The 26,217-nt window shown below is 41.1% G+C and overlaps 1 protein-coding gene across 4 annotated transcripts; it reads right to left on the reverse strand.

Moving 5' to 3' along the window:
- Positions 1–100: 100 nt before the first annotated feature.
- On the reverse strand, positions 101–25,281 carry TTLL1 (TTL family tubulin polyglutamylase complex subunit L1). 4 transcript variants are annotated; one of them, XM_074539224.1, is made up of 11 exons: positions 21,395–21,550; positions 18,189–18,321; positions 16,789–16,997; positions 15,436–15,616; positions 14,243–14,377; positions 13,967–14,075; positions 10,878–11,021; positions 8,544–8,630; positions 7,227–7,390; positions 5,530–5,685; positions 101–4,380 (listed from the first exon to the last, which is right to left on the reverse strand). In XM_074539224.1, exons 2-10 carry the CDS (start codon positions 18,299–18,301, stop codon positions 5,556–5,558), a joined length of 1,272 nt encoding a protein of 423 aa, XP_074395325.1. In that variant the 5' UTR covers positions 18,302–18,321; positions 21,395–21,550; the 3' UTR covers positions 101–4,380; positions 5,530–5,555. The 4 variants fall into 4 exon arrangements, with proteins under 4 accessions (XP_074395325.1, XP_074395327.1, XP_074395326.1 ...); XM_074539226.1 differs by lacking the exon at positions 101–4,380 and adding an exon at positions 18,632–18,708 and having other exon boundaries at positions 4,523–5,685; positions 21,395–21,475; XM_074539225.1 differs by lacking the exons at positions 101–4,380; positions 21,395–21,550 and adding an exon at positions 25,076–25,281 and having other exon boundaries at positions 4,523–5,685.
- Between the last annotated feature and the right edge of the window lie 936 nt (positions 25,282–26,217).

A 26,217-nucleotide genomic window follows, 5' to 3' on the forward strand; every position in this document is an offset into this window, starting at 1 on the left:
ATTCATTTATGCTCCTATTTCCTCTTAATAATGGAATTTTAAACAAAATTGTGGCTAAACTCAGCTTCTCCCAGCTATCCGCATTTGTTTTCTGCAGAGAAGACAGGAATAAAGTTTCTGTTTGTTTTGTTGGCTTTTTTTTTTTTTTTAAGAAGCCACACAGGTCAGCAAAAATGGATACCTCTGCAGCACGGGCACAGAGTCCTTCCCACCACCCCCGAGGCTGGAGTGAACTCCTGTCTCAAAGCAGGCACGGAATGTCAGCTCCCTTCTGTCATTTCCATCCAAGCCAACTGAACAGCAACTGCTCGAGCAACAGCACCAGTTCAGAGTGCCACAGTAAAGCCCTTCCTCTACCACAGATAAATGAGCTCTGCCTGACATGTTCTGCTGATGAAATGCAGGGCTATATATCTTCTGTGAATTGTCTATTGTTTTGCTGAGTTTATAGCAGGAAGTGAATCAGGAGACAGGGACATTTTAGGCAGAAGTCCCATTGTAAAGCCAACAGTAGTGAAGTAGCTTTAGGAATAATACTGTTTTTTATATTAATCAAGTTCCTCAAGCCATGTACAGAAGCTATTCTCTGGGAATCTTATTAATTCCTTCCATGTCAAAGAATTAATAGGGAGAAAGGTTAGTGCCCAGGAAGCAAGCCCCACTATTCAACTCTAACAATAAACTCCTTCTACCCTGATGCCATTATAACAATTCCTGTAGCTGTTTAGAGCTTGTCCATTTAATTCTTCATACAATACTGTCCTTATGCCAGGGAGCACTGGAGCATATGAAGAATAGTATTTTAGGACTGAGACACACATTTATTATCAGCTCTGCCTGGCAAGTTATTATACTAGCTAAAGTCAGAACTTTTGAGAACTGTTATTTCCGATTTATTTTGCTCCCCAGAAAGCTAAAACAGTTCTCTGTGAGATACATTAGGAGGATGACTGGCCCAAGGCTACAGTTAGTTAGTCAGAACTAAGAGCTTGTCTGCTCGCAGTCACTCAGATTTAAGTTCTCTCAGTCAGAGTTGAAAAAGGCTTTAACCTTTTGGAGAATCAGAGTCCAGCAAAAAGAGCTACCTTACCTCTGAATGAGAGCATCCACATGAGGTTTGCCATCTTTTATTACACATGTCAGCATCACTCCTGCAGTCAATTGCCCTGAGCTCCTGCAGCAGACACCTGCCTCAAGCAGGGAACACTCATCTCCCTCATCACCTCAGTTCCAGCTCTTAGCAGAGCCCGCTCCAGGCTCCCACCAGCCTGGGCACCACTTGGTACCATTAGTCCTGTCCTACTACAGCAAAGCATTTAGTTGAAGATGCAGAAGTGAAAAGGTGAAGATTTTATTTCTGAGTAAGCAGTTAAAGTTTTCCCTTTCAGTTTCTCTTCCTCCTAACTCGATTTTCACCTTTACCTTTCAAGACCAGGCATGAACCAGCATCTCACAGCCTAATATCCACATATCATCCTCTTCCTCCTCCCACAGAACTATTAGCTATGACTGTTTTTGTTTCCTTGGCACCCTTCAAGTCTGCAGAAAAGTTGCTTTATGCATACTCATTCCAGCTAACACAGATTCTTTCCTTACTCAAATTCCTTCTGAGAATTTCTCAACGAGCCTTAAAAACAGACATTACGTAGCAACAGAGCTTCCTAATTTTGAGTTTCTCAAGAACATTTCACTGACGTACACGAGGCCTCAAGTTCTGCATAGAAAAGGAAGAATTGCTGCTCACTTACAGATTTTTTTCCTGGGCTTTCTGTTGTGGTTTTAAGCCCAGCTGGAGATGAAACACCACCCAGCCACTCGCTTAGCTCTCTTCCCCTTCCCACACTCATGGAGTGAGGAGGAGAATTGAAATAGAACTTGTATGTTGAGATAAGAACAGTTTAATAATTGGAAGTAAAATAAAATGAAGTAATATTGGCTAGTAGTAGTAGTAGTAGTAATAATAATAATAATAAAAAAATCAGAAGTGATGCACAATACAACTGCTCACCATCTGCAGACCCCCTTTCCCAAACTCCAATCAGACATATTGAGTAACTCCCCCAGTTTAGAGACTGGCCATGACATTCCATGGTGTGGAATATCCTGGCCAGCTCAGGTCACCTCTCCCAGGTGTGCTCCTTCTCTCTTCCTTTTGTGCACCTCCTCACCAGCAGAGCATGGGACAAGACAAAAAAATAGTCCTGGACTTAGGATAAACACAACTTAGTAAAAAGCCAAAACATCAGTGACTTAACACCATTCTTATTCCAAACCCAAAACACAGCACTGCAACAGGTACTGAGAAGAAATTAACTCTATCCCAGTTGAAACCAGGAGAGTTTAGTACTGATAACCAGAAAACCAATCTTTGTATATTAGAATTCCATGTTATTTCAGTTTTGTTCCTTAAAACTCCTTTTACATACATATGCTTTTCATGTTGGAAGTGAAAATATAATTAGGCTTCAAACTTCAACTTCTGCAAAAAGCCTGTGAAGAAAATGAAACAAGGAGAAAGCAGTCTGATGTATATAATCACTAGACTATTGTTTTTAAAAAGAAAATAGAATGAGATCAGGAAGAGAGGGTCACTGCATTTGCAGTGTCTTTGAATTCTTGTTCTTTAAAGAGAACATTGCATGACTAAATTCATGTTTTGGTGAGCAAGATAAATTACTAGCAAGACATTGGTTGGAGATATAACTAAAATGTGCTATCAACATTTGAAATCTTAATTCTAGTTCTGAGATTCTTTACTACATAGTCAAAGATTCTTATCAGGTTTTTATTTTCATTTCTTCCCCCCTAGTTAGTAATATTTCAATGCTTTTATTTTGAGGTAGTACTGATAATTTACTAGATATTTTACGAAGATGTTTCATCCCCAAGGGTTTGAAATATGCTTTCCCAATACTACCCTGGGCCAGAGAGAAGGATTTACATGTTTAGAACTGACAGGTCTGTTACAAAAACATTTTCCAAATAAAAAAATTCTTTACAAATACTTTATTTTGCTTAATGTATCTGCTGTACACTGGGACAGAAATCTTTGAAAGCAACAGCAAAACTTCCAGTCCTGACTTTTCAAATATTGAATACTGAGGATGCAAGCTTAAATGAGCTGACCCTTAATAAGCCAGCAGAAACCCTCTAAACAATTAACATAAGGATATCCAGTATATAGTATAGTACATACTAATATATTCAGTATATTAGTATATTACATGTATATCAGTAATATTACAGAAAGTGCCATTACTATTTTGTGTTGTTAATATCTGCTGTAATAACACCACTGCCTATACAGAGTACCACCAACAAACCACTTTGGAAAACAAGGATTATTTGGATGTTATTATCAGTATTGGGCCATTGTGAAAATTACACCTAAAAGTATCCCCAGGATTCAGTCTCCATAGCCTTCCACAGCAATAAATCCTAAAATCTCAGACCTGGTTTTTCTGTCATGTTAAGCCTTCCCAGAAAGGAGTACTACTGTTGCAATACAAGAGTACCACAACACATCCTCTGTCCCAGCCACTACAGAAAATAATCACAAGCAGTCAGAGAAAGCTTCATTTTCCTTCTATCACAGCACCCTTGTTATGTTACCTGTTTGTCAAAAATGTAATCATACTACAAAATACTATTTACTACAGGCCCAGAGTCCCTAGGGCTGTTAGTACTTCCCACTTTATCCCTAACAGGCACTTAGGGGTAAAACCAGAAACATCTGCCCACTAAATATCAGTAATTAAAACACTAGGATGATTAACACATCTGACTACACCTCTGCTTAAGAGCAGCTTGCCTGTCAAGGCTCAAATATACAAGCAAGACTCACAGTTAGGAATTAAGAACAACCAAATCAACCCTCCACCACCACCACCAATAAAACCCACACCAAAAAACCCAAGCAGAAAACGCCAACCACAAAATATGAGACCTGGAATTTAGGTGAGCTTTACAATCCTGCAGTGATCATCTTACCTTACATTTATTTATTTCAAGAGTCACCTAGAATATGCTTTTGTAGAGGCCAGTGAGAAGATTCAAAGCTGATGAAGAGAGAACCAGTTAGATTTTATTTTAGTGGAATATACAAGATCAATGAAGACTGCTTGGAGTTACTCAGCCGACAGATTTCATTCTTTACTGCCAGGATTAGCCCCAGATTCTGTGTAAGGGTATTGGTCAGCCCAGCCCACACCTGCCCTTCCTCCCCAACACAAGCTGCTCTGGCCAGACTGTGTTCAGCTGTCCTGGAGACCATGGTTTGCTGCACTCTTCTAGGAGGATCTTCCAAAACAGGTGAAGTGGTGCAGTTGCAGGTGGTCTGGTTTAGATGTTCAAGAAACTAAAAACCCTGGGAGAGTTAAACTTTACAAAAAAGAAAAAAAATAAAAAAGGAAGAAGGGGGAGGGAGGGAGGGAGAGAGGAGAATAAACCCAACCAATGCATGTTACCATTTATAAATAACCACCCAATATCTTGTTTGAAGTCAAGTGGAAGCAACAGCCAATCACAGACCCCACTAGTTTATTCATATGCTTTGCTGTTAGAAGACTGAAATATCCATTTTTATCTTTTGCTCCTAAGTTTTGGTAGCTAAGTTTTGCATCTTAGTTTTGGTAGCTAATCATCACAACTGTTAACATAGCTATCAAACATAGATTGCCATGTGCAACAATCTTTGTAAATTAAATATACAAAAATATACAGATATTTGGCTTATATACATGCATAAATACACTGAGAGATTCTGGTGTAAATAAAGATTAATCATCAGCTTCAAGCAATGAAATTTATCACAGTATCTTTGTTCTGTCTGTTTTTCACAGACATGCACTATCTCAAAATAAAAATTAATGACTAGTGAAACAGTCCATCAATATACCATCGAAATACTCCCTCAGTCCATAAAACTTCCTACTTTTAAAGAGTTAGGAGCTCAGAACACCTAAAGGAAATAAAAACCCCTAACCCTCAGCATATAAGGACTTGCTTTTCAATTTTTTAATACTAGTTATAAATCAATAGCTGCATTAACTGGCAACAGCCTCAAGTAGATGTACTGCTATTTTTTTCTAGTTGCTTTTCTTTTACTACAAGAATATGAACCATCACTGTGAAAAAATTAATGTTTACCACCATCATCCTTTTATAGAATCCACAGCTCATTTATTATAGGCAGGAAGGGATAGGCTACTAGAGGAAATAAATACTATCCAGAACAGCAAGGAGTTTCTTTCAGAATGTGCATTTGACTTGCCACTTTATAAATAAAGCTCTTGATCATTATTGAGAATTAGTTTATACAAATCATATAAACAGAACTGTATATACATACACACTCTATATCTATTGTAATAATTATCAGGTCAGTATATGTCTAGTACAGTTCCTGGGTTTTGAGCATTTGTTTCACTTTTCAAAGGCTGTTTTGTCTTCATTAGTATTTCCTACATGAATGTACCAAAACATAGGAATCTGTTCCAAAACCTCAAGTTATTCTTGATGCCGTCCTACCAAGAATGCAGCTGTTTCTTCTGTCATCACTTCCAGGTGGTCAGGACAGGCTTTCCTGAATCTCTTGCACGGCTTCCTTTGACCCCCGTGGGCTGCCCAGGACGGCCCCGCAGGTCGCGGTCAGTCCCGTCGCTCTGCGCCATCTCTTCATCGTATCTGCAGGAGAGGAAACCCCTTCAGTGCCTTGGGCTGCTACACAAACAGCTCTGGGCCCTGTGCATTCTACTTCTACGTTCTATTCTGCTTATTGTCTAGAAATGGAGTTTGATACAAGCTGCTCTGCATATGGCTTCATGCAGGCATAGCATGACAAGCAGCTATGAGTCTATGAATCTATAATTTTACAATACAGATCATCCTGAAATATCTTCAGCGCCAGTTTGAAAGAAACAAGTCATCTGGCAGCTTTAGTTAAACTCCCAAGCTTATGAAATTTTGTGCTTGTGAAGTTCCCCATGTACTTCTGCAGGTCTGTGGTTAAGCAGAACATGAGCCTGCTGCCAGTTCAAATAACTCCTGAGCTATTGCTTCAAAGGGAGGATTGTTAGCTGCAGCGTTAAAACTCCCCTGCTGCATCACAAAGAGAGAAGGGAAAGAATGAGGTGAACTAAGCAGCCATGTGATCATACAAAATGCATCTGATAATATGTATTTGTAACACTTAAGCACAATGATGAGCGGTTCTGTAGATATCTACATCCATTATAGCCTCAGATAACCTCAGCATAAACTGACATTTCAACTGCTATGCAAATTCCAAGCAGAATTTGGTTATAAATAGGTAATTTTAATTAACAGAAGATAATACTAAAGAATTTTGTAGGAAAATCATAAAATATACTTAGTTATACTCTTTTATAGATATTCATAGCTACCATGTGTATAACATTCATTAAATTTTAAATCCTAATTCAGACCGCTTACATTTAACTGCTTTTACTAGTATAGAGTAAAAGTATTTAAGATGAGCAAGAACTAGTGGATCAGCTATGTACATAAAGGGCATTCCTGACATACTGAGCGACTGCACCACTAATGCTAAGAGAAACTATCCAAACATTTTCTCAAAAAAGATAAGAAACTGTCAGCAATATGGTATTCAAATCAGGGTTCTTCTGCATAAAACCAATCCATCCTAGATAAATCTTACAGACATTCCAATATAAAAAGTCTCAGTTTCCTTCATTTCTCTCTTTATAATACCGATCGAGGAAATTAAAAAATATCTGACAATTCCATGATTTATTATTACATTCATTATTCACAGGACTCAAGAGGCATGAGGCATTATTTCCATGAACTGAGAGAAAATTTGCATCAAATAACTTTTAAACCAGAACCAACTATTTTAACTGTTTAAGTACCATGTATATATTATCCTCCATAAAATTAAAGTTCTGCACATGTAGAAGGCAAACATTCTCTTTGCTTCTGTCCCTCAGTTCTAGCTGCTAGAAGCTCAGAAGGTGGAAGCAGGAGCTTATCAGGCAACATTGTCTCTGGACACGAGGCAAGGGAACTCTGCTTTAATGCAGTCCCACCTCCAATGCCGCTCCAAAGAAATGAAGTGGTACTTTGTGCCCATTTTTCATATCAGAATGAAGTTTACTTTATCTTTTTGGTCTACACTACACATCAAAAAAAAGTGAGCTGAAAGAAAACCATTGGCTTTTCTATGAAACACTGATAAAACTTACAAGACTTCATAATTGCCCAGAACCTCTTTTGGTGGAGATTTATTCCATTTGCAGTCAGGAATTTCCCCGTTAGGCACAGCAATGTTAAGCGTGTCATTAATAAGATTATACTTCAAGATGCGATCATTAGCAGTGCTGGAAGTAAGAGAAGGGGAAGCATTAACCTATAAAAGGGAAAAAAACCAGTATCAGTTTCTGGAGTGTTCTTCAAACAGCATGTGTGATGTCTGTGTGTGCCATACGGGAAATTGAGCCTTGGTGGCTCAAAGGACATCTTTCAGTTCCTCAGGCACTGGAAGGAATTCCCCACTGGGCATTTTTCGTTTTACTTAGACAGGAAAGCACCACTCTGTTAAGTGTCTGCAGTGTCAGCCTGCAGATTTCTGTTGAGGTGAGATTCACCAGGGTCAATCAGACAAGGCAGAATTTTTATTTAATTTTCTGTTTACATGGTTACAGACCCCATACATTTGAGTCCTTAAAATTTGCCCAGTTTACATGAGCCACTGTTGCCCACAGAAATCTGGGGCTCTCTTCTGGAAAACAACTTTTCTCCAAGTTCTTACCTGAGTTCTCCTGTTATATTGTGAGCTGGAGAGTGCTCTCTATTCAAAGCACTGCATTGTATCTTGTTTTAATTAAAGCTGGGATTCATTTAACATATCTTTGTTCCCCATTTATTTTGGAGAAGTAAGTATCAAAGCGATAAACAGAATTTTTTTTTTAATGAAGTTCACTTCAAATTAAATTGAGAAGGAAGAGGGATGGACAAAATTTATATTGAACATACAGAGCTAAAGTATATGTATGAAAGAGAAATTTATGTAAAAAATAAAAATCTTTCCAAATATCCTAATTATACTTTGTACGCCCCTTTTGTTTCCTCTTAATCTGTAACGTTAAGGCCATGACAGCATTTAAAAATTAAATTTGATGTTTTGCTCCATCAAACTTGATGGCCATTTTTCAGGTACTGATCCAGTATTTAACAGGGCTGCTAACATTCAGACTGCCCCTGAAGTGCAGTTGCATGGATGCACTGGAGTTAGAAACCAAAACAGAAAGCCACAAACAAACAGAAACACCAAAAAAATATGAAAGAAAAGCCCATGGTAGCTTAGTCATCACATGAACTATGTCACTTTCCAGTGTTTTTCTTAATCCACTTACCCGATAAGCAAAAAATACTATCTAAAAAGAGGAAAGACTACATTAAAATCTACTTAGTTTTATTCCGTGAAATGAGAAGGAAGTTTTTTATAGAACATTATAGAAGGAAGGAACTTTTATAGAAGGAAGTATTTTATAGAACTTTACCTCAATTAGCCAAGGTTTAAGCTTGTCATCAATAATAATGTCATATCCATAACACTCAAAGCAGTGTTTATCATTATTCATTACAGGCTGGGGAAAAAGAAAAGACAGTAGTATGTATTAAAATCTACTCTTCAGTAAGTAACCCAATTACCTACTTTCTTTGCTAGAAATCACATGTAATGACATTATGAATCTTCTACAACACTTTTCAGTATTGTAACTCAAATATAAGCTTGCTACCTAGTAGGTTCAGCATTGCCTCTTTTTCTGAGGCTGGATGTAAATATTTCAATACTAATGATTGCACTGATGCCAAGTATTGAGTTTTGTTAATTTTCCATTATGTTTCCATAGTGAAAATAAGTGGGTTTATACTTTGCAAAAGTAATAACTATATTTAAAGCCTGCACGCATCAGAAGAAAACAGAAAATTTGAAAATTTACAGCTTCATATAATTGTGAATTCTTTAAACTAAAGCAATTCAAAGACATTTATTTTATTCTGCTGCTGTAGCTATGCAGAAATTTTAGGTCAAACAATTACAAAATACATTTAAAAATTTTAATTACTCAAGGTAAATATAACCCTAAAGCCAAGAGAGAGCAGGAATCAAGTTTGCTTAGATGCACATCCCCTAGAGAACCAGGAGCTTTCCAGCATCTGCATTATGCATTATATATGCATTATATAAACATTTGCAGTATGCACAGTATAATACTTTCTTCTACATGAAGCTCATTAGATCCTTTAGAGAAAACTTTGTGAAGGTTTCTGAGATGTTTTCCCCATAACTAATAATGAAGCTTTTCATTTCTTCAGGGAGTGAAAGAGGGGAGGAGGAACAAGAATCTAATTACATGTGCCATTGTCAGAAGGACAGAGGAACAACAGATTTCATGCTCCATAATTTTTACCACTTCTCTTCTAAGGTTCTGCTATCATTTGATTATATCCCTTTTCTTCCCCCAAGCACCTTCAGATATGACTGCACAGCAGAGGCCAGGTTAAGGCGTGCTTCCCCAGCTCCCACTGATCCTGGCTGCACGACCTTGTCCCTGTTTCTCGTGCTGATTCTGGTGTTCATCTGCTCCTTCCATGACTCAGCTTATTCCCCTGGCAGAACACCAAGCCATCAATAAAGCAAGGTAGTAATTGTCAGTGCACAAGTGAGCTGATTCAGCTCTAAATGGTGCCAGGACCAACCCAAAAGAGAGGACAAGACAATGTACTTGGGACCAGGAAAGTCCTTGGCAACTCAGTTACCCCAGCTGACTCCCAGAGTGGTACCTGCCCTGTAATGTGATCACAGAATATTACCCCAACACTAGAAAGTCACTCAAGCAGAGAACTGGCTGCTGCTTCTTCTTTTTTTTTTTTTTTTAATAAATTCATGATAACACTGTGACTTATGCATACAAGTAGTGAAAGTACATTATGTAACTCTAATGAGCTAATAGCCTTAGGTTTGCTTTGATAAACTGTCCTCCAGAGGTTTTTTTTCTTTGACACATTTGTTATTGCTGGAATGACATCACCCATTTTGGCAGAACTTAATACTATTCACAAGGGCGGTATCAAGTCATATTAAATAGTTCACAAATCTCTCAAGGAAAGAGATTTATTCACTCCTGCAAATATCCACAGACAGCTCAACCCACTCACCCACCCAAGATTCAGTTCCCTCATCTCAAGAGACATCAAGAAATCAACAGATAAAGCTGCAGAAATCAGCATCAACACCATCACTCAAAGAGAAGAAAAGAGATGCAGGGGTTTGAATGGCAAGCTCACTTCCATGGCTGTGGGAAGCCTGCAGCTGGAATGGCTTTGGGAAGCCTGCAGCTGGAATGGCTTTGGAAGCCTGCAAGTGGAATGGTTTTGGGAAGCCTGCAGCTGGAATGGCTATGGGAAGCCTGCAGGTGGAATGGCTTTGGGAAGCCTGCAGCAGGAATGACTTTGGGAAGCCTGCAGCTGGAATGGCTTTGGGAAGCCTGCAGCTGGAATGGTATGGGAAGCCTGCAGCTGGAATGCTTTGGGAAGCCTGCAGCTGGAATGGCTATGGAAAGCCTGCAGCTGGAATGGCTTTGGGAAGCCTGCAGCTGGAATGGCTATGGGAAGCCTGCAGCTGGGATGGTTTTGGGAAGCCTGCAGCTGGAATGCTTTGGGAAGCCTGCAGCTGGAATGGCTATGGAAAGCCTGCAGCTGGAATGGCTTTGGGAAGCCTGCAGCTGGAATGGCTATGGGAAGCCTGCAGCTGGGATGGTTTTGGGAAGCCTGCAGCTGGAATGCTTTGGGAAGCCTGCAGCTGGAATGCTATCGCTGGCAGCACTCACCGCAACCGCCTTCAGGGACTGCACAATGATCCAGTGGATTTCATCAAATAATTTGTTGGTGACTTCCTTCCCACGGGTGCTCTCCAGGTAGAGGCGTAAGTTACTCACTGTCCACTTGCCTCCATGGATATGGTTGTAATCATCCTGAAGAGTTAAGGAGTTCAGTCAGTCTAAGATTTCAAAGTTGTTCAGCAGGTTTTCTTCTCATCCCCACAAAAAGTCCCCTTATATTTACAAGCACTGCTCTAAAGACAAACTTGGCTAATTGTTCTTGCAGCTTCATGAACACCTTAACTTTGAACTGCCCTCTACATAAACAATTGCTTTTATTATAGCTTTAATATGCTTGTATCACACATCGTAAATAAAGTAATAAATCTTTGTTAGGAGAAAAAAACCTGGCTACTTGGACAGTTTTATACTAAAGTATGAGTTATGATTTGGAAATAGAAGTTTTAAAATGTGAAACAAAAGAACTGAACATTTTGCTCCTCTGGGGATAAGGAAAAAACAATTAATGAGCAACAGCAGAATTTCACTGAAGGTAGCTGTTGTAAAATGCAGCACTTGAAAGTGTTTGTCTGTGTTTATTTATTTAAAGCACAACTTGTTTGTTCCCTGGTATCTTCTTAATGGTGCTACTGATAACAGCCACATTCAAGAACATAGTGACACCTGAATTGTTTTTAAAAGTTAAAATTTTCAAGTGATTCAGTACAAAACCCCACTAAGCATTGCTGAAAATGAACAGGGGGAAACAGGAGGATACCTTATGTTGTCTTTTCAGAAGCTATCAAGGCTGTGCAATATTTCTCTTTAAATGGAAAGACAAGAGCAAAGCGAGGGGTTTTCATACTGATGGAAAGGCACACGTTCAGTCCTCAAGGAACTCTCAGGATAAATGCTTTGTCCCTTTATAAAGTGTTCTCCTCAGAGCATTTCTGAGAATTAATGATTGTATGCCTGCTAAATTACAAAACACAATGCATGGAGCAGAAAAAAGCTCTCAGAAGAACAAATTCTGCTGCCCTCTAGGACAAGGTCAGAGAAGCACCTGTCTCATTATCAGGCTTTCTCCAATAGCTCCCCCATTAGCAAATTTGGAGAACTGAACAACAAATTAAGACCTGAAACATGGTTCTCAAGATTTGTTCCATGATAAAAATGTCATGACACCAGATTCCAGCAAGGGAACAGAGATCAAAGTTTCAGCCCTCTTTGCCCTTCAGATCAAGTACTCAAATCAAAACAGATTGCAATCGGGTAGAACTTTACATAATTACAGTTGTTTCATTAAAGATATTAAAACAAAGTGAAAATAATTATGTATAGGAATTATTGTTGTTTTGTTTGTATTACACACACAATTTCCAGGACCTCATCATACTTTTACAAATTACTGACAGCTCAAATCAGGCACAGTTTTAGAAGACTAAAGCTGTACAGTCTAAAAGCCTCCAAAGTTATAGGCACATTTAAAACAGAACAAATAGGATGGGTAACATACATTAAACTTCTCTTCTGCCTTTCTGCAACACTGAACAGATATCAGTAGTTTACAATTTATAAAAAGCTTTTCAAATATTCTAGTAATAATTCCACATTCTTAGGCTGCTACTTCTGTACTCATTTCTGTTGCCCTTTATTCTAAGTGACGTCACCACCACAGTCCCTTCTCTTATCTGGGAAAAATCTTGAAGGCCATTCTTTAACTGGTAGAGAAGATAGAAGGGTGCATAATAACAAGGCAGGCAATGTATCACACGCCTCACATCTTCTCTGCTACTGGCAACACCACCAGGAGTTTTTCTAAAAGTTGTATGGGACCTGCTTTCACCATAAGTAATTCTCACTGTGCCTGTGAAACCAAAACATGTTTGAAGTACTTCACAAAGCAGCAACTGAACAATAAAATGTTTGTAGTACTGAAAAATGGCATATTTGACCACTTACCCTGGTTAAGAACTATCAACATTATCATTTACATTGTTGTTGCAGCAATATCCAGACAAAAACAGTTCTGCTATGCTGCACATCTTATGGAACAGCAGCAGAGAAGGCATATTAAGCAAGGTTTCAATTTAAGATATATTGCATATATCTTGTGTATGAGTGCATGTGTATACCTATATTAATATAATCAGGAGCATGTGTGTGTGTGTCCATACATATTATTTTCCATACCATTAAAATAAAGCTTCTGGCATTAGGAAGTGCAACAATAGAGTTTTAATGACTGTACCAGAGGCATGGTTTGTAAATCACAGACATCCGCTAAAAACACCAAAGGGACAGTCATTATCAAGTCATTCCCTGAAGGAACAAGGCTTGGGAAGTGACACTGTATCCCCATCTATGTCACCCCTGCCCCACTAACCTTCCCTCCCCACTGCTGAATTGCGGCCTGCTTTGACATAAGGAAGGGCTGTCAAAGCTCTCATGTTTCCACATCAATATCAATGGCAAATTACAGGACAGAACTGTTCTGCAGGCAGAGCTCCAGCTTTGTCCATGCAAGAGGAAGCCACCAGATGGCCAGGCAGCACTTAGTTATCTCAAGTTTGCAACTGCACATTCCCTTTGTTTCCCACAGAAGGAAGGCAGGGGCAGGAGGCTGGGGAAACACTGGAAGAAGCTGGAAAATCCTGTGATGAGTAAGTGCTGGGAAGAAGAAATTGAATTAACTGCCAGAGAGAGAGAGAGAGGAAAGGGGAAATGAAGATGGGGATACTAAACCACTATTTATAAAGTACATAACCACATGATCCAAGCTCATAAATTTCATTGTTCAATTCATAAGTGAGTATATTGCCTTTTAAATTAAAGGAGACCCCTGCTCTCAACTACTGTGAGCCAATACTGAAAATATCACACCAATTACAGAGCTGCAACTCATTATCTTGACTTCTGATTTGTGGTTTTCTAAAATGTCCACATTCTAAAATGTATTTATTTGTAAGTGCAAGGTGAAGTATATTAATTGCAAGATGATGAGGACTATGACAAAACCTTTTGATTCCAAGTTTCTGGGACAATTAAAGAAAATCAGTCTTGCCACGAAAGAGCATCTAAGAAATCAGCACACTTACCCCATGTTTCTGAATGGCAACATTTGTAAGATGTACAAACATGTTATCCAGTTCACTTGTACTTGGTGTGTATTTCACTGTGCAAAACCGGCAAAACCCAAGCTTGTACCTTAAATGCAAAAAGTCATTAAAATGTGTTAAGTCCCTGTGAGAAGCAAGGAAGTGAGCATCCTAAGATACCAGTTACAGGTTAAACTTCTTGTACAACATGCACAGCATTATTTTGACTACACTGGACATTATCTCTAAACAAAATACAAAGACAAGCAACCTTACATGTAACATCTCAGTGGACGATAGGTAGACACCAAAACATAGAGACGAAGATCAAATTTCTTTCCACCAATTAGTAAGGGATTGTTGATGTAGAGTGAAATCACATAGGCTTCTTTGGAAGACTGAGACACAAACCTGAAAGACACAAAATGTCTCACAGTATGATATCTGCAACAATACAATCCTTGAAGTCTTTTCTTCTTTAGAAGTGTTCTGTAAATTTCGAGTTGACTGAAATCTTGCATCTTTTGCCAAGACGGTGTATAAAGTTGTGGAGGTTAATAATACACACTTGGCATCAGGCCTTATTTTATAAAAAAGAAAAGGTGAAAATACTGTAGAGATGACCAAGATCAATTACCCATTTAAACTCACACAGTAGCTGACCAAGCCATTCACAATGCAGCTCTACAAGCCAGTCTTTTTCCCTTAAAGAGAATTTAGAGCTTGGCACAGTCCAGACAAGCAAAAAGAATGTAGTGCATTACCTTCATTATTCAAGGTCTTGTACTACTGGAATATTTGCATTTCTGCTTGGTGTGCAACTGCAAACCACTGTGAAAAGTTAATATAACTTTCAGATTGTGACATTCTTCAGATTCCAATCAGACAGGGGGAAAAATTAGCCAGTCACTTGGTCACAGGAAAAACCATTAGTTGTGTGATCAAAACTTCTAGTCAGAGAAAAACATAAAATTGCTAACCTATTTCACCCATTTGGAAGGAGATCGTCAACATGAGGTATATTATTTTGTGTTCCAAAAGGAAAATACATTTATTTCATAGAAATGAATTCATCTTTTGTACCAATTTAAAAAGTGATTTAATATATATTAAACAATTATTGAAATTGCTGAGGGGAAGATTTTTCTCTTGCTTCCTGTTATTTAATACTGTGAAGCAAAACAATTTCTTTCTGTGCAAGTTTTTCTCCAACAACACTGAAAGTAATTTTATAAAGAATATTAATTGAACAGTTCTGTGTACGTCCTCATACCAAAACAAGCTGCATTATAACCTGTTGAAGGAGGAAGCCAGATAACAACTGAGATTAAATGCAAACCTAACTATGAAACGACAAAGCAATCATAATAATAATGGCATACTTTTCCCATGCATCAGGCAATCAGCATGTTGATGCAGTTCACCTAATTACAGAAAGTACAATAAAGGGTTTGGTTTCAAGTACTTACGAAGATGTTTTGCTGTCTCGAGACCATTTTTTTATTTGGGAGAGTTTGTTGATTAGAAATATTCCTTTTCCTTGAGCTTTGCCACAAGGTTTCATAATCCATGTGCTGGAGGGATTCTTTCTGAATTCTTCAACAAAGAGATTATAATCGGCAGGAAGCATAAAAGTCACAGGAACAAAATCTGAATTAAGGGGGAAAAAAGGGTGCACAATTAAAGACACTCTACCTGATAAGGCTACTGACACATAAAGACTAAAAAAGCAAAGTTCTGTATTTTCAGTTTTCTAGTCTGGCATGATCCACCTTCATTAAGACTCATGTTACTTTTTATCTCATTTCCATACTAGTTTTTACTTAAACAATTGCAAAATGTTGCACAATGCTAACTTCAAAGTAATAGATTCTAATTCACGTGAATAGATTTTCTTCTTCCATTTATATGCTGTGCCATTGCAGTATTAGATACCATTTCAACAAAACAATTAAAATTTCTCAATTTCCTTGATCAGCTTCCACCATTCTTTATCATGCTCTGTGCAGGCAAAACTCCCCTTTGGCTCAGTAATTTTTATTTCCATGTAACTCCCATTATTCTTAATTATTATATCTTATTCTGAACTCCTATTATTCTGCTTTGCTCCCACACTTAGTTTTACCATGATTACTGAAACCTAAAGAAAAACATTTCTCACTTTTTGCTATTAAATTATCTTCAACTCCATTCTTGAAGACTTGCCGTCTTACATGGATGAAGTGTTTTCATTTCACTTTTCCAAGATGTAATTCAACTCCACATATCTCACTCTGTTTCACTTCAATACTTTCTGACTCCCAAACCAACTCCGTTTTCCTCATTTCCTCATTCATTAGTTTTGGGGTTTGACTTTCTTGGGTATTTTTTTTTTGTCTGGTTTGCTTTTTATTTTTTAGCTGTCCTTATTAGTTCCCCATCTTCTCCCAAATTTCCCCTCTGAGGTGTTTGTTCATTCAGTTCTGTCTAGTCTTCCTTCAAAAAGGTTTAGGTGTTGCTCCATTGTAAGATTTTCACATAATAGTTTTTCACTTTTGAATTAAAGAAACTGTAACCCTCTCTTATGTGAAGTAACAGAGCCCTTTGGTTTCACCACTAACCTAACTGCAAAGTATCTTAAACCCACAATTTTCCCTCTCCAAAGTAACTTTTGAGAAATCCCAAATGAATCAAACCAAAAGAGGAACAGAGCACTTCAAGGTAGCCACTTTAATGTCATAACACTCCAGAGGTTCAGTGCTTCACACACAAAAAAGCAGGTTCTCTTCCAATTATTGACTCTCTAAGAAAAGAGACGAATGCTGACAATAAGAACAACATACCCAAATAAATATATTTCCCATTTTCATCCTTTTCTGCAAGAGGACTTCCTTCTTTCTCAAGTTCTTTTCTGTATCTCTTGATATTCTTTACCATCAAATCTTTTCTGGTCAGCTCATAGTGGTTTGGGAAATGATTGACAATTTGGTCATCGGAGAGGCGGTAACCGGTTTCCACACTGAACACATTTCTGATTGTTTGGACGCTCATCCTGAAACCAAAGACAGACACCAAGTGATTTCTCTCAAGAAACACACTTCAGGACGACAAATCAGAGATCTTTTCCCTCCAATTTCTTCATCTTTTCTCTCTCTTGTTTCTTTTTATATTTAATATTTTGCTGCAGTGACAATCCAACATATCCTGAAGTTCTATTAACAAAGCAAATGAAATCCTGCTGAAGGTTTAATCAGTCCCTCCACAACCACTGAAATTGGTGCAGGAAGTGAGGACAGAAAGATGACAAGTGGGTCCTGCTGGACTTAGGCTTGTTGATAGTCAGGTCAATCCCCAGAAGGGCCTAAAAATGACTGAAGTGCACCCAAAAGCTACAGAATCCTCTTTTAAATCTGTTACTTCACACTCTTGAAACTCACCTTTCCTTATCAGAAAAACCACAAACCAACCTCTTATTGACTGCCTTGCTAACTGGATTACAAAAGGAATTCAAACATGTGACTTGAAAACTGCTTAAGAGATCTTGCTAAAAACACCTGTGTCGTTGAGTTATATACCAGATAAAAGTGCTGCAGTGACAGTCATTAAATCAGTTATCAGCTACACTTTTCACAGAAGATAAGAACAGGGACATAAATACAAAGAATTTTCCATATTAGATGTCTCAATGCAAAAATTTAAGAATATTTTCTGAATACTAGCAATCTGCTACATTATCATTTCAGAAAGAAAAAAAACTAACCCAAAACAATACAACACAGCAATTTCCATGAGTGTTTCCCCACTCTCCCAACTGCATTCCAAAAGCATGAGCAGATTCCTGCCCATTTAGATTCCTGTCCATTTAAATAAGTGGTTCACAAAGGGTACATTTGGCAGCACAAACTGCCATTCTGATGCATTTGAAAGGAACATCACAAATAGTTTCATTTATTTAAAAAGCACTGTTTCTGCCCATTAATAGATTACTGCATTCTAGGACAGCATTTCATGGGCTTATATTAGACAAACATCAAATCCAAAGATAATTTACTCTCCTCCTTTTACCACAATCTTGGTCTAATTTCTCATTCACTCTCAGTATTGACATGTTGAATAGTTAGCCTGAATACAAATCATTATCATGAAGAGAAGGAAAGCACAGTTCATTAGAAGTTTGGACTCTAGTAACAGGGCAAGCCTCTATAACACTGATAAAAGAAATTGGGAATTATAGCATACTTACCAATAAAAATTCCAGTCTTCATTTTCTGCCACCTGAATCCATCCTCTTTTTTCAAAGTTGTTTATTAGAACAGATTTTTCTATGTCAGTTACCCACTTTACTTTTCCTGCCATTATCCCAAAGTGGAATCAGCCTGTTCATACAGAAAATTTTAAAGTTGAAAATAGGAGAGGATACAGGGAAGTAAAAGCAGAAGAAAAATGGCACCTAGAAAACATTTCTACATAAGTATTATCAGCTTAAAACCCAAGGGAAAGAACACCTAGGCTCAGACTGAAACCCTGCACTTCTCAGCTGGAGAACTGCACACAAGGACACTGGTTACAGGGAGGGTTTTCACACTCCCCATCTTTTATAAACAGGCACAAAACCCTCCCTTAAATAAACTACTGACAGAACCCCCCTATTCTACATTGAGTAAAGTTTAAAGAACCAATACAGACCTTGCATTGTTTCTAACTTAGGAACATATATTTTTGCTTTCTTTTGAAGCAGGAAGTTCATCTGGTTCACGTGGCGCCTGTAGAATAAAAACCCATGATTCCAAGAGAAATCCCTTACAGCTCTATCAACAATCAAGACTTGCAGTACCTCAGGGGAGGGAACTAAAGTGACTGACCTTGCAACTGGTGCCATTAAACCCTTACAGGAGGATTTCCCTAAACGTCAGGCTGTTAGTTGGGCGCTTCAAGCTGCAGTACAGCTCCTGACACCAGATGTCACTTTCTGCATTAGATCTTTCACTGGCCCAGGTCAGCCTTTTGTTAGGATCACTGACCATTCTGGCAGGAAGGGATCCCAGCAAGTCCCCTGGTTCAGCCTCCTGCTCAGCACAGGGTTAGCTACGAGGTGTGGGCAGTTTGCTCAGGGCTTTACCCATTTATGCTTTGAAAAGCCACAAAGACACAGCACAGCTTCTCTGGGCATCCCATCCCACTTCCTCACTAACCTAATGGGGGTAGGGGGTGATTCTCCCTATATTTTTATTATTTTCCCTAGATTTGTTATTATTTCTTACATTACTTTCCCAAGAATAAAACTCACTATGTAAAGGAGTGGGAGGGAGCTGGGTTATCACACACCCACAAGCAACATCATCTACTGCTCCTTTTACACACAACTTTCCATTGAAAAGGAAATTAAAACATAAAAGCACCTTTACTAAATGTAGTAATGTAATTAATGAATGTTAATTCAATTTCATAATAATGCCATTTCTGCAAGTAACATGTTGGACTGGAATTCAAGGTGTCTTCATTTTCCAGGACTAGACATGGGAATGTACATTTACCACCAAACTCAGGCCCCTATTGTTTGTTTCTATAATCCCACACAGACTATTTATCCTGTCAAATCCTACAAAGCCAAAATGTTTATTAACAAACTTCAATTTGAGAAAGTTTAGGACACATATATTTTTATTCATGTTGGTAAGCAATCTGAAATCAAGCTTGGATAGAAAAGAGTATACAAAGGCTCAGGGTCTATCTTCCTGTGTGTAGACCTTAGTTCTCCAAGGTCATGATCTTTCTCTGGGTCTTCCAGATTTTACCAGAACAAAAGTAAATGAAACAATTAATTTATTTGTACTGAAGTTGGCATAACCCATCATCAGTGACTCAGTAATACCACACAGCACCTTGTTGTGGTTTTAAAAGTTCAGGGATTAGTCTGCTGCGATACAATTGTCCCTTCAAAAGGAAACGCATTAAAGGCTACAATGGTATTAACCAACCACAATGTAAACTTTTCAAAAGCCTTTAAACCAACATTCTTCACATCTCCAAGCTACCTCAAGAGGTTCACCAAAATTCAAACCTAACATTGTACTGTTTCTCTGACTCCTTGAGCAATTCATACAGGAAGGTGAGCTGAAAGTAAGCCAGAGCTAAACACTGGAGACAGCTTTTACCAGAAATAAAAAAAAAAAAAAAATTACAGGAGCACAATTCTTTTCCTGTTTTGGGATCTTGGTGCCTCATCTATCCCTCCTGCTACAGAGGAATCGAAAGCAGACTGAAAATTCATCCTTGGTTTCTGCAGAATTTAATCAATCTCAGATGATGTTTAAGTGGCCTGTAAACAAAATCCTCCAATTTTGTAGAAATTGATTGCCGAAACCCACAAACAAGAATGCACAACAAATAATATAATTTTAATACAATGTACTTTTCTAGAGGAATCCTCTAACGTGGAAAGAGGTATTCTAGATAACCCGATGAGATTCCACAAGATAGATGCACACATTCACATCACAAAAGATGCACACATTCAAACTTCTGATCAGCTGAGATCCTTAGTTTCACAAAACATCAAAGAGCTGCATAACACAGCCGTAGCCTACATATTTGTATTAAGTCAAATCCTTCACGAAACACCAGAGCTCCTACTCAAGAGACAGCAGACGTGACAGAGGCACAGCAGGCCTGTGACAGAGGCACAGCAGGCCTGTCACTTCTCCAGAACAGGGCCTTTTCTGCCCAGACTGCTCCCACGGGCAGCAGGGAAGCCTGGCAGCAGCCTGACCCCCAGGTGATATCTCTGGCTCTGGTACAAATCGATGAAATGAGACCCAAAAGCAGCCTGGTTGGCATCACCGCCACTCTAAGGAGCCCGTGGTGCTGATGATGGCAGACTTCACACCGCAAAATAGGGGTGAAGCTGCACCTCCGGCACCCGACCCAGCAACCGCTGCTTCCTTCCAACAGTACAAACTGTGCTTCATTATTTTTACTACTGAAAATCCACTTTGGCTGTGCCATCAGAGGAGGCCAGGAGGGCCTGCTGCGAGATTCCCGAAGAGTTAGGGAACCTCCTAGGGAGGAGAAGGAGCCCAAGACTCAAAGAGCCACACGGCTGTGTGTGCCCGGGTGTGTTTGGGGTGATGGAGGGGTGTGCATTTCTGTGTGCGGTGGTGTGTTTGTGTGCATGTGTGGGCTGTGTACGTGTGGGTGTCTGTGTGGATGTCTGTGTGTGAGGAAGGAACGTGTGTGTGTGTCTGTGTCTGTGCGTGTGTGCATGTGTGGGGATATGCGTGGGTGTCTGTGTGTGGGGGTGTGGATATGTGTGTGTGTATGTATGTAGGACAGGTACGGGGCTGTGGAGGAAGGGGATGGGACTGGGGATGCGTAGAGGCGCTGTGGGTGTGTAGGGGGGATGTCGGGGAGGGGACGGACACCCACGACCCGCCCCAGACCCGCGCTCACCTGCCCGCGGGAGCGCGGCCGCCGCTCCCCTCAGCCCGGCCCGTCCCCGCCGGACGCCGCCATCGCCCCGCCCGTTCCGGCCACCGCCCCGGGGCGGGGCTGTGGGGCCGCCGCCGGCCATGTTGTGTGCGGGGCGGGCCGCGGAGCACAGCGAGGCCGGGGCCGGCCCTTCCCCGAGGGACGGGAACCTGCTGCAGTCCCCGACGGGGAATCCCCGAACCCCGCCCAGCCACCTCAGGGCTGTCCCTGCTGTCTGGGGCTGTTTTAGTCTAAGCGTGTGCGACTTGGGCCTGCCCCGTCCTGAGGAAACAAGTCGGTAACAAACATCAGTCCATGAGTAAATGGGGGTTTGTTAAAGTTCCTAACAAACATCAGTCCATGAGTAAATGGGGGTTTGTTAAAGGCCATGGCGTGACAAAACCTTCTCGGATATTTCCACAATATAAAGCCCCCAGGGACACTGGGATGTCAAAGCTCAGGTCCGCATTTGAGCCTGTCATGTGCTAAAATGTTCGTCACCCTAGAGCGGCAGGAATAGCTGCTTCTGTACGGATCCTGTTCAGAGGAAGCAGGCAAATTTTCACCCAAAATATTTAATCACAGAACCCCAGACTGGTTTGGGTTGGAGGGATCTTAAAGCCCATCCCACTCTGCCCTCTGCCATGGGCAGGGACACCTTCCACTATCCCAGGTCGCCCAGAGCCCCATCCAGCCTGGCTTTGGGTACTGCCAGGGATGGGGCAGCCACAGCTGCTCTGGGCAACCTGTGCTGATGAAAACAACACTGTGGTCAACAACTCCAATTCACTCAGTGAAAGCTGAGTGAGAAAAATAGTGCCTAAGAAGATATGTTTTAGTTCCTGTGCAGAGAAGCCTGATCTACGCATACAAAAATCCTTCCAAAAAGAGATTATTAAGACACCTGCCATATATGACGGTCACCAACATTCTGTGATGGGCTTGATGCAAAACAATAAGATACTACAGAGTGAGCTCCAGAGATCTGAAAAGTCTTTGAGGGAGACTCTGTAAGACAAATTACACCTAATACTTATTTTGTCTCTGTAAGACAAAATTACTCATTAAAAAATAGATACAGTAAGACAGTAGCTGAAATAAACAGTTTGCAGTGTGTTGGAGTACAGCAAATTCATAAGAGCCTTAATTCCCCAAATAATCTGAGTGGAATAAATATACATTATGATTTCCTGGGTGATGCTACAGTAATAGGCTGTTTCAAGGATGCAACTACAAGGAAAGAGTTAATTTAATAATTCATATAACCAGAGCTATTAAATATTCCCTAGTTTAGCTATGAAAGCAGCTGCAAAATGCAGTGTCACGTGCATGGCCACGTGCAATGGAAATTTCCTACCACAACAATACCTCTGGCAGCAGAAGAGAGCAGCCTTCACAGCCTTCCTTCTGTCCAGAAGGTATGTCTGCTGTGGCAGCTGACAGCTAGGAAAGTGAGCCTGCATCTTCATGCTGGTCAATCCTTTATGTTCCTGCATCTATCAGACTTCAGAGGAAAGCTGAAAGGAAGTTCACTTTTTAAATGTATTAAATATTTCATTAAAGACAGAAACAGTTGTTATGTTGGTGATTTTTTTTGGGGGGGGGAGGGGGGTTTGTTTGAGGTTTTTTGTTTGTTTTTGTTGTTGTTTGGATTTCTTAATTATAAGAGCTTTTTACCTTAATTCCACAGTTTTTAATTGATGTTACAGTTCCATAGTATTAGATGTTGTTTTGCTGTCTCTCTGAAATTTACACTGACAGTATTACATCACAGCTAATAATAGATGCTGTGGTTTTCAATATTAAGGCATCTGCACTTTTTAACATTATTGTTAAAAAAAGGGAAGTGGGGTGTAATTTGAGAGCAGCTCGGTGGTGCTCACTATTATTGAATCAGGAAATGCAGTGGCAGCCCTGGTGTGCTATCTTTGTGATGGAAATGACTCCTATGATGACATTTGGGTATTTTATTTTAAGCTTGAGGCAACTCACAAGGTTACCTGTATGTGCAAAATTCACAAGTGTCAAGAGAGGAACTTTTACTGATTTGAAGTGGTAAATACAAGAATGGAAATATCAGAACTGGTGAATAGAAGAAAGTCGTGGCAAGCAGTGACAGTGCAGAGGTTAATTTACCTTTTATTATATTGTACCTTCGAGGCAATTTTCTTCCAGCATGTGCGAATGTAAACACTGCACAGTCCTTGGCATGAGTTGGAAGTTAAGCTTTGTAATGTTCATTTTACAGATGAGTAAACCTCTTGTACGGTGCTTGAAGGGGGGAGACAAGGGGGGTTCTACTGCACAGTGCTGAAAGAAGTGGTTTGTATAAGACACACGGACACAACACAGGCAAACACTTTTATACATTTAAAGACTTAGCCAGGAAAGTCTTAAGGGCATCCCAGGTCCAGGTGGAGTGATGTATCTATGTTGCTGTTCTGCTTCTCCTGGTGTTTACCTTCACTCAGAGAGATGAAATCATACTATAAATAGAGGGCAAAGTCCGCTCTCAAACATTACCTGGTGTAGTCTGCTGTTTGACATGACAATAAAGTGTGGAGCAATAGCGGGGCTGGCTCTTTAGAGCTCTTTAGCAGTACACTGTGCTCTCTAGTGATGGGTGATACTGACTGAATCACAACACTGCTATCACCAGCACAAAAGAAAAACACCGAAAGTCCCATGACCTCACTAAACCTTTTGGGCAAGGTGTCAGCAGCATTTCAGATCTCTCTCTTTAACCTTTCAGTAACTCTGCATTGGCTGTGCTGCCAGGGCTTCTGTGCTCTGCCCCACGCCCTTTTCCTCAGGTGCCCTCGAGACAGCCGGGGATGCAAGCGTATTTTTGTTGCTAAGCTGAACTAAGAGGAAAGCCTGCTCCTCTCCGTTTAAAAGTGAACACCACCACATTCCCAAACCAAAGCACTGCGCGGGTTCCACCACGCTCAGCGTACTGTAAAAAAACCCCCACATGGGCCCACTGAGAGACAAGGGCAGCCATTTGGAACAGGGCTCCTTCTGCAAAAGGTGTCCGCAGGGCCTGCTCACGCCACTTGGCATCTCCATCGGTGCGGCAACGCTCACGCACGCAGTGCCGGCCAGGGGGCCGTGATGGCCAGGGGGCCGCGGTGACAAAGTGCCGCGGTGGCCTCGCAGGGGTCCATCCCACCACGGCCGCTGTCCCACCGCGGGGCGGTTCTCGCCCGGGGCCATCCCGCCCCACGGGCTCCCCCCGGGGCGCAGGGCGCAGTCAGCCCCGCTCCCCCCGCGGCGCTTCCCGCGGCGCCGGCAGCGCCAGGGCTGGCGGTCGGAGGTGGCCGTGGCGGTGGCGGCGGTGTCCCGGCGGGGCGGGGCGGCGCGGCCGGGCCGGGCTGGGGCGGGGCGCGGGCGGACAAAAGGGGCCGTCGGGCAGGATCCCCGCCGAGAGCGGCCGGCGCGGGGGGCGCGGGGAGCCCCCTCTGCTGACGCTGCCGTGTGCCCGCGACGCGGCGGGGACTGCGGGCCCAGGTGAGCGGCGGGGCCCGGCGGGACGCGGGCGGCGCCTTTCCGCGGGGGGAGCGGGGGGAGCCCGGCCGCGCTCGCCGGGCAGACCCAGGCTGCGCTCCCGGGGCTCTGAGGGGTGCCGGGGGGTGCCGGCGGTGCCGGGACCCGCCGCCTCACCTGTTCCCCGGCCCCGCGGCGCGCCTCGGGCCGTTCACGGGCAGCATCTCCGCATCTGCAGCTCCGGGAGGCGGGATCGATGCCCTGTAACAGCCGCGGCGGGCGGGGATGGACGCTTTGCCCGCGGGCGGGAAAGCGCTCGGCCCCGGCTGCTCGGCCCCGGCAGGGAGCCGCGTCCCTCCGAAGGATGCTGCGAGCACCCGTGCGCTTTGTACTCAACTACGGTGTTCTAAGCAAATGAAGAGCGGAGTGCCTGTACTTTCACTCTTAGCAAAGCAGGAAATAAGCGCTCAAAATAAGTCCAAGATATGTAGCAAAATATGCCAGAGTTAAACATAAAATATCCCTGAATAACTCGTTTACCATGTCTGTGTACGCTTAATAAGGTGCTGTTGATGACAGGAATGATCTGCAACAGCAGAGATAGAAAGAAATCTGTACAGCAGTGTATACTCAGTCATGTTTAAGTCATTTCACAAGGAGTGATTTCATCAGCGTGGTGAGTTCTGTGATTAAACAGATTTTGAGGTGTTTAATTGGAAAGTATTAGCCTGAGGTTACTTCTTAAGGCCATAGCAGAAAGACAGACACGTGTATAACAGGAAGACAGAGTAGATTACATTGTCATTTTCTGTCACAGATACATGGACAAAGTTATTTTGAATTAGAATATTGTGGACACATTAATTCTTTTTTCATTTAACACATAATGGATGAGAGTTGGCAGTGAGTATAATGAAGAAGAAAATCAGTCTATATGCAAGGTGTTTGATATCTTCTGATGTAAAAATGTCACCTCTGTAGAGACACAGTATCTCTGAAAAAAGAAATTTAACAAAATTTCTGACTTCTCCTGTTTATTAGGTGTCTGTGGTAGTTCTTTTTAATGATTTCTGTATCAATAGGCTATTGACCATAAGACCATTTAGAACTGACTAAAAAAAAAAAAATGAATGTACTCAGCTTCTGCAGGGTAACAGCCTCCTGGGCAAAACAAGAGCTGGTGGGAGTAGAATAGGAACTGTGAGCTTGACACAATACAGGAAATCTAAGTAAAACTGCAAACAACACAGCATTTGAATTCTCTGTGCTGATGTTCAGAACAAGGACAGCATCAATACTGAGATGAATTTGAGTTCTTT

Source organism: Zonotrichia albicollis, chromosome 4 (assembly GCF_047830755.1).
Source record: "Zonotrichia albicollis isolate bZonAlb1 chromosome 4, bZonAlb1.hap1, whole genome shotgun sequence".
Lineage (NCBI taxonomy): Eukaryota > Metazoa > Chordata > Aves > Passeriformes > Passerellidae > Zonotrichia > Zonotrichia albicollis.